General features: G+C 41.4%; 1 protein-coding gene across 1 annotated transcript; it reads right to left on the bottom strand.

The window, feature by feature from the left end:
* Positions 1-2,747: 2,747 nt before the first annotated feature.
* LOC100191580 (uncharacterized) lies at positions 2,748-7,819 on the bottom strand. The gene is made up of 14 exons (NM_001137010.1): positions 7,296-7,819; positions 7,111-7,196; positions 6,243-6,361; positions 5,924-6,034; positions 5,606-5,704; positions 5,338-5,460; positions 4,700-4,762; positions 4,561-4,625; positions 4,359-4,468; positions 4,164-4,278; positions 4,014-4,079; positions 3,547-3,657; positions 3,375-3,441; positions 2,748-3,285 (listed from the first exon to the last, which is right to left on the bottom strand). Exons 1-14 carry the CDS (start codon positions 7,643-7,645, stop codon positions 3,238-3,240), a joined length of 1,533 nt encoding a protein of 510 aa, NP_001130482.1. The 5' UTR covers positions 7,646-7,819; the 3' UTR covers positions 2,748-3,237.
* Between the last annotated feature and the right edge of the window lie 1,323 nt (positions 7,820-9,142).

Raw genomic sequence — 9,142 nt, 5'->3', positions numbered from 1 at the left:
AACCAGACATAGACTAAAAGTTTAGTTAAATAAACACCATAGCATGCATATATCATCATCATCAGAAAAACATGATGAGAACACCATATACATGAATGATGTGGTTTGTTATCACCAAAATACCAACAAGAAAAAACATTATATTTTTACACAAGAGAAGCAACAAAAGGGTGAAGAAATTGATTAATCGAGGACTAACATTTTGGTTGAACCATCAACACAAAAAGTGTGGGAGCGGGGAGCCATTTGTGTGCAACCATATCAATCAACTATATTTGAGAAAAAGGATAGAAGAAAATCTCCATAGCATGCAAATCAATTCATGTAACACTAATAATGAATGATATGCATGTGTGGAACCATACTCAGACTATATAGATTAGCGGCTCGGCTCGTGAGCCTTGAGCGAGTTGAGTCGAACCAGTTTTTTGGTCTCATTGGTAGAGCTAGCCGAGTCGGGTCATGAGCTATGACAACTCTGCTAAATTAGTGTATCTGTATAATAAAGATGGATATTGGATAATTTTATAGATAGCCGATTTGTTACTTAGACTTTGATAACAGATATATAACAATTCATATTTTAGATTACTCATAATATCGAATGATGGTTCTATATTTCACATTCGTATAATTTTAATTCATTATATAATACAATCATATTTATCAAGGTGTAGCTCGTGAGCCATCTTTGAGCCTAGTCGAGCCTCATTCTTCAGTTCGTCGAGTGGGCGAGCCGAGTCGAGCTCAGCCAGTCACTCACCAAGCCACACCGAATCGAACTCGGCTCATTTTCAGCCCTACTCCTATGTGCTGACCATGTGTTGATTATGTCCTACAAGGTCCACCCTCCAAGTTTGTACCTTAGGTTGCATATCGTCGATATGGAGCCCACCTCCTTAGTCGCAACCTTGAGCACTGCGCCATCGTTTGCAAACAGCATAATGTTCATGGCCACCCTATGGGTTTGTTTGAGAGCAAGGAGATTGAGACGGAGGAAATCCTCTTGCTATTCAAAATTGAATAGGAAGAGGATTTCTTTTCCTCAATCCCCTCCACTTTCTTTGCTCCTAAACAAGCCCTACATTAAGATATTTAATTTTCTATGAGCATTTTTCATGCAATCAAGTATATTTGGCACTAACATGGGAGTTGTTCCCTATAAGTAGAGATCGATAGAGATTTTTTTCTATTGGCCATGTTTGGATCTTTTTGAATTGGATTTCATTGTAATAATCGTGATTAAGGTATAGATCAATTATGCTAAGGATTTTTTGGATCTATTCATTTTGCAAGAATTGGAATTTATTCAATAAAGTATTCTATTTGTCTTGGAATTATCATTCCACAACTTTTCAAAGCTCAGATATAAACCTATCTTAAATTCATGGGGTGGAGTATAGAAAATAATTGTGTATCAACGGAATGGGTTTCTACCCTGCAACTTATAGACGCTCTTCGGCTTACTCCTCTATCGTAAAAATGTTACACATAAATATCTCCCACATATTGCTAATAATAGTATACAAATATATTTCGCATAAAACCATATTAGCTTAATTGATCTTTGTATGAATTACTATTAGGTCATGTTTGTTTCTTTTCATTTTGAGGAATTGAAATCTAACTAATGGAGTAGGCTATTTTTTAGATTATGACATTTCACCACTTTCCAAAGTTTTCATATAAGTCTATCTTAAATTTATGGGATGAGAGATGAAAATTGATTCTATAGATTTACATACTATTTTTCTAATTACAACTTATATCACACTCTTCTACTTGCTTCGCTATAGCATAAATATAATATATAATTATCTCTCTTATATGATTTAAGATAATATATAGATATATTATATATATAAATATATGAACTTAATTAGTTTTGTATAAATTATAATTATAGAATGGAATTCAATTCCAACGAAACAAACGAATCCTTATTAGAATGGATTTCAATTCCAAGAATCCAAACAGGACGTAATATAATTTTATGTGAAATATATTTGTATACTACTTTTGGTTATACTACAAGTATTTATATGCTACATTTCTACTATATAGGAGCGAGCTGAAGAACAAGTTATAAATTGAAGAATAGAAATATAGTCTCATGTTACATAAAATCAATTTCCATCCATCACCCTATAAATTTGATATAGGCTTCTATCTAAATTTTGAAAAGTGGTAAAATATTAAATTCCAAGCCAAATAGCCTACTCTATTAATTAGATATTAGTTCCTCCAAAATAATTAGATCCAAACAGCACCAGGACACTAAAAATAGTATTATTTATTAGAAACACACTAAAATGGTTGTTTTTATCAATGGCGCACCACAATAATTAAAAAATTTATTTCAAAAAAGATTTTTTAATAAAATCTTACCAAAAATAAAAATTTTTGTAGTGTGCCACTAATAAAAAAGCGTTTCCCAATGTATCCGTGATAAATAGTACTATTTCGCGTCTCAAAGCTAAAATCACTCTTTGTCAAAGTGCCACAGTTAATTTCTCTTTTTTCTTAACTATCTCCTTTGCAGATGATTTTGTAACGCTGCTTCCCCCATACAAAAACAATCTAGGGAAGCTAGATGAGACATCGATGATGTTATGATGAGACAAAAAAAACTTTGGGCAACCAAGGCGTTATAGTTGGGACATCCATGTTAACAAGTGGCACTGGCGAGAGACAACAGTGGATCAGGTTGCAGTTGAAACACAAGCAGTGATCACAGACAAGCACATGAATGATCAAGGCATCATTAATACAACCTAGAATCTTGCATTGTAATCACAGTATATAACACATATAAAAGCAATGAATTGACCTAACTCCCAACACGAATGAATATCAAAGGGGGGCTAAGCGCCCCCAAACACACCGAACATCTCTCAAGAATAACATCATCATCCAATCATAAAAGCGATAATACAGACGTAAATGAAGAGCCGATACAAGAAATGTGTACATTGCAAAGTCAACTGGGTTCTACTTTAACATCCATGTCCGTGGTAACCAACAGTTGCCCCATTCTTGCCTTCAAAGTCTCAGAGTTGATAATTCTGGCCTTTAAGGTCTCAGAGTTGATCATTTGCAGTTCCTCAACTCTTTGGGAAGATGATTTGGTTTGGATTGGTTTGGTTTTGTTGATCATATACATTTCTAAGATGCTAACTGAACTACCACTCAGGGGGCACATATGATGAATCCGTCAAACTTCACTTACAGAGCAAATCAATTTGAGAGCTGGAATCTTCCTGTTGGTTTCCTCTTTCTCCATCCCTAACAAGTAGTGGGAATAACACAGTTGTGCATGATTTCTTTTATAGTTGTTAATGTGAATGACTAAGCACTTGATGAAAATGACTTACAAATATAGCATAGTAGAAGAGAGTGAGGATGGCAAGAGCAACAAAGCCATACTGGAAAACATTGTACCTGCATGTTTTGTGGTAAAGGATCAGAATACAGTCGAAATTTAATAATGTCTACAACACCTGTAAAACAGAGCAACTAAATCTGCTCTTCATTTGGGAGACTAACTTGTAAAGATACTTAATTCCACGAAGGGATTGCAAAGTGTGGCCAAATATCTCTTGAGCTGCAGTTGCTTGTGCGTAGTAGGCAAAAGCCGTGGCACAGAACTGAATCACACTGCACATAGAATAGCAGAAAAATATGATAATTAGATTAAGAGGGATAGAGGACTATCATGAAATGTGAAGTCGACAAAAATAGGCAGTCAATACTCATGGAAGGGCTATGATATTTCTTTAAACAAGAAAAATAAACCAATCAACTCAACAAAATTCATGCTCATATAGAAGCCATTTCATCTTCAGTACATGCAACAACATAGGAAAACAATTCTAGTTCCATTTGCCATGGTTGAGGCATTCTAATTTCTAACTGACTACGATTGTCTTTCCAAATGAAAGATTAAAAAACAACTTCAGATACAAATCATGTTGCCTAACATGTGTGCCAAAAGGAAGGCATTGATGGCATACCTGATGGAGCAAAGTAGTATGAGCCCAACATTAAACAGGAAGGAGTTCATTAAAGTGCCTCCCCATCTGAAACAAATTGATTTGTTTGTTAGTGATATTGAAAAAATAAAACTGCAGAAAAAATAGCATGCCCAGGTATCAGCTGGTTACTTCATCGGGTGAATTGTGATAAAAACTAGCTTCAATCCAAGCATCATCTCCCCAGCAATCACTGCAATAAGAAGATAGAAGCAGAAGAATGCGAAAGCAGCAGTCCCAAGCAGACCTGGTACATAAATCAGAAGATTAATTGAATTTGTTCGGCTCAGCAGCATAAGTTGACAAGAATGGAAGATCAGAAGATACCCCAAACACCATCCAACTTTATGAAGACTTCATTCAGGAAAGAAGATAGAGGAGGATCAATCAACAAGTATATGACAATATGTGCAACCCAAGCTATTGAAACAATTAACCTGCAAGCACAACAATGTTTTGAACAGATCAATTGGGAAAGTACACTTGATTAAGAAACAAGACAAGTACAGCACAAAGGTTTTGCACCCACCCAACAACACCAAATAGAAGTTTCCCGATGTACCCAAGAACTGTGAATGCCCAAGTAGCCTCAGCCTGTACCATAACAGGTGTCAGGGAGAGAATATTACACATAAAAACATATGACATGAGAATTTACATCGGATTACCTGTTCTCCTTGAGGATACATCTCTTCTAGAGCCTTCATGTCATCTTCCAGGAGTAATAACTCCTGATATTTGAAACAGCGAGTTTAGCAGTCAGTGTCACTAGTTCACTACAATACCAAAAAAAAGATATGGCAGGAACATTGGGGAAAAGGTCTACACTACAATAATTAAGGACCATGATTCCATATGAACACCACACAAGCATAATATGGCATGCACATTCACACTAACTCAACTAGAGAACTTGTTAACCACTAAAACTCCAAAATGCAATGACTTCTATAAATACATGTTAAAAATACTTCCAAGTTTTCTTTAAGCCAAAGTTTTGGAAGTGATAACTTCTTTATTCTGATCATCGACAGACATGACTAAAGTATTGCAAAGCGCAGCATTCCCCAGTAGTGACACCCTCAGGGACCCAGGTTGTTACCATTGCACCAAACAAATAGGTACATAACTTTTACGTATTTGAAGTAGCATGCCTACAACTGTAAAGGACAAATGACATTAACTAATCTCTTGGGATTATTTTATGACACCACATGTAAAAGGATAAATATAGTTGTCATTTTTGTAAAAGTAACATACAAACATTACCAATGTGTGGAAAGAGCAATTTCAATACAATATGTACCTTTTCTAAAGCCTTCACATTTTTGCGCCATTTCCGGCCCTTGTTCCCACTTCTTTCTTCTTGGTGTAGGGCTTCAGCAGCTTTTTTTAACTCCCTGGCCTTCTTTCCCAGTTCAGTTGCTTCCTGCAGGATACATGTTTAACCTCAAGAAACATTGATATCCGAACAATCAATAATTACTATAGCAACAAAAAGATTGATCACAAGAGACACAAGCATCCGTTTTTCCGTTATGATCAAAATGTTGTACATGAGAATGTATGCCCACCTTTATATATTGTGAGCGTGTAATTACAGCTTTTGGACGACGAACAAATGAGAATATAAGTCCCAATGGAAGGCAGGCAATTCCGACACCACCAAATATCTACCAAAAAGAAAAGGTATAGTTAGCAGAATGAAAGAAAAAATTGCAGAACGATTACAGCATGGTTACAGGTTATAGCAGTACTAAATGACAGGTGAGCAGTGTTCTTATTTCACAATCAACTTTCCATATCTAAAAAAAATTTGGCGAATTTGAACAGAGCAATACCTATACACAAAATGTACATAAAACAAACCATTGAGTTGAAAATGAACTCACCGTGAAAAGCACAGATCCAACAATTGTAGTAAGAGCAACCACATATTCAGGGAAGGTAGCACGCATTGTCCAAGTTGTTTGCGAGTTAGCCGGTGCAGTAGAAGCCGCACACTGAAAACACAAGACAGAGGTCAGTTGCAACTAGTCAACAAATCTCTAGGCCTAATTGTTGGATAAAGTGGGGAAGTAGAGAACTAAGGATACTGACAAATTGATGGAGTCAGAGACTAGTGCTCATTCGGCGAAAACATAAAGACAGCAGAAAGAGACTAAAAGTCATCGACAAAGAAAATGGTAATTTCATATTTCAATGACTAACCTGACGAGTCAATGGACTAAAGCAAGGCTGGCCACTTGAGAATCCAGAAAATGAGTTTGGAAATGTCTGGACCGATGAAGATAGGTGCCTCACAGTGAAGTCCACTTTACCAACAAGTCCTGAAGTGCCAAATGGAGATGGAATCAGCCTACTTAGGTAAACACACACACACACCATCACAAGACTGAAAAGGCTTGATATTGCTGGAACTTAGGAACTCAATGATATCCGGTGATCACTTGATGACATAAATTTTTAGCCATAACCATCTCATGTTGTTAATGATCAGTAATTTGAGCAATAGGATCTGTATTAAAGGTAAAAGTAAGGTTACTATCAGGGCAACCCATCCTATACAATTGTAGCTGTCAAAGAAACAGTACATTTTTATCTCATTAGTCATATGACTGTAACACAAGAGGCAAACTATTTTTTTGTTGTGTAAACGAATGCCTATGTAATCTCACAACACATATACACAGCAGAAAGAAATACTCCCTCCGTTTTTTAAATTTGTCGTGTTTTAGTTCAAAAATGAACTAGCGGGCGACAAATACTCGATCGAGAACGGAGGGAGTACAAACTAAGCTCACAAAATCCTTGAGAGGAAGGGTACAGAATTCCAGATCTGAGCAGTTGTGTGGGTGGGGGTGGGGGGCAGAGCTCAAAATTGTCGTGTCGATTCGAACCCAAATGCAACACTGGAACCCACGACAAGGTTCGGGCAACAGATGCCACTTTTTTTAACTGAACTACACTAAAATGGTAGTAGTATTCAGAATCTCACTCCAATCCTGTAGAAATCATAAGAGCATCCTGAGTGGGGGTGAGAGAGGAATGGGGGAAGCATGGATTGATCCGCGCGCACCGTATAGAATGCCGAGGACGAGGCCGCACACCACCGCGGACGCGACGACCCAGATGAGCGCAGTCCTGAGCCTCTTCCCGACGGACCTGCAGGGAAGGCAGATCCAAATCAGCAGCGGGAATGAAGAAGAACGGATGGAAACGCAGGCAAGGGGGGAGGGGGGAAGCGGCGAGGGGGGAAGTTACTTGTCCTGGTCGCCCTCGTAGTAGAACATGGCGAAGGGGATGACGAGGAAGACGAGGACGGCGTCTACGATGTAGACGACGAGCCAGAGCGTCCTCATGGGGAGCGTGAGACTGCAGGCGCCGTTGTAGACGGCCTTGCGGCAGGCCTGGCGATTGGCGACGTCGGCAGGGAGCATGAGGATTGAGAGGACGGCGACGGTGAGGCCGAGCACGACGACGAGCTTGGGGAAGTAGGCCTGGTTGACGTCGTCGGGGTGCTGGTAGTTGACGAGCAGGTAGACGCTGACGAGCAGCACCAGCACGCTGACCACCGCCGCCACGATCACCAGCGCGACGTTGAAGTCCCCCATCGGGGTGGCCGCCGCCGGATCTCGCGCCCTTCCTCCTAGTCTCCAACTCCCACTAGGGTTTGGGCAGTCCCCCTCGCTCCGGCGGCGCCAGCGGCGCGGGGGGAGGGGAGCACCACCGGCGAGCGGGATCTGGGCAGGACGGCAGCGGTGGGTGCAAGAAGGGAGGCAGGTAGCTGCGGGCTACCAGCAGCGCGTGAGGGTAGAGGTGGGGTGCGGTGGGTAGTGGGTTGACGACGTCGAGGGGGGAAAGGGACGGGGGCGACTGGGAGAGGCAGAGGAAGGAGGCTGGAGGCCAACAGCGTGGGCTAGGCTGGCGCCGGCTCGGGCGGTTTGGTCGGGGTGGGGGCGGCTTTGGTTGGGTTCTCTTTTCGGCGGGCGGAGTGTTTTTCCTTCGGAGCGCTGTGCGTTCCGGACTCATGGGCCGAGACCGAATGGCCCACGATCAGCACTTGAAGGACGATAGCCCAACCACTGCCGAAGAGGCGCTGGCAGGCCTAATCCAACGGTTGCAGAAATTTGGTCCGTCGCTTCCTGTCCGTGGCCGTCGCTGCTGGTCTACGCCGGGACGTGAGCACGACAAGGACATCGCTGCGGTCGTCTCGTCGCTGTAGAAAAACAATCACACGCGAACACGGTGAGTATTTCTGTTACCAATTCATTTCTCCCTTTCTCCATACGAATGCAGTCGTACTTATAGACACTTACAAAGGCCGGCCCACAACGGTCTCGGTTCTAAGTGTTGAGAACCATTGATAGTCGCCTAGAGGGGGTGAATAGGGCGAAACTGAAATTTATAAATATAAACACAACTACAAGCCGGGTTAGCGTTAGAAATATAAACTAGTCCGCGAGAGAGGGTGAAAAACAAATCGCAAGCAAATGAAGAGTGTGACACGTGGATTTGTTTTACCGAGGTTCGGTTCTTGCAAACCTACTCCCCGTTGAGGAGGCCACAAAGGCCGGGTCTCTTTCAACTCTTCCCTCTCTCAAACGGTCCCTCGGACCGAGTGAGCTTCTCTTCTCAAATCAAACCGGGAACAAAACTTTCCCGCAAGGGCCACCACACACTTGGTGCCTCTTGCCTCGATTATAATGGAGTTTTGATCACAAGAACAAGTGAGAAAGAAAAGAAGCAATCCAAGCGCAAGAGCTCAAAAAGAACACGGCAAATCTCTCTCGCTAGTCACTAAAGCCTTGAGTGGAATTGGAGAGGATTTGATCTCTTTGGTGTGTCTAGAATTGAATGCCTAGCTCTTGTAAGTGGTTGAGAAGTGGAAAACTTTGATGCCATGAATGGTGGGGTGGTTGGGGTATTTATAGCCCCAACCACCAAAAGTGGCCGTTGGGAGGTTGTCTGTTCGATGGCGCACCGGACAGTCCGGTGCACACCGGACATGTCCGGTGCCCCCGCCACGTCATCACTGCCGTTGGATTCTGACCGTTGGAGCTTCTGACTTGTGGGCCCGCCTGGATGTCCGGTGCACACCGGACATGCAC

Source organism: Zea mays, chromosome 6 (assembly GCF_902167145.1).
Source record: "Zea mays cultivar B73 chromosome 6, Zm-B73-REFERENCE-NAM-5.0, whole genome shotgun sequence".
Classification (NCBI taxonomy): domain Eukaryota; kingdom Viridiplantae; phylum Streptophyta; class Magnoliopsida; order Poales; family Poaceae; genus Zea; species Zea mays.
This window is presented reverse-complemented; position numbering and strand designations above follow the sequence as displayed.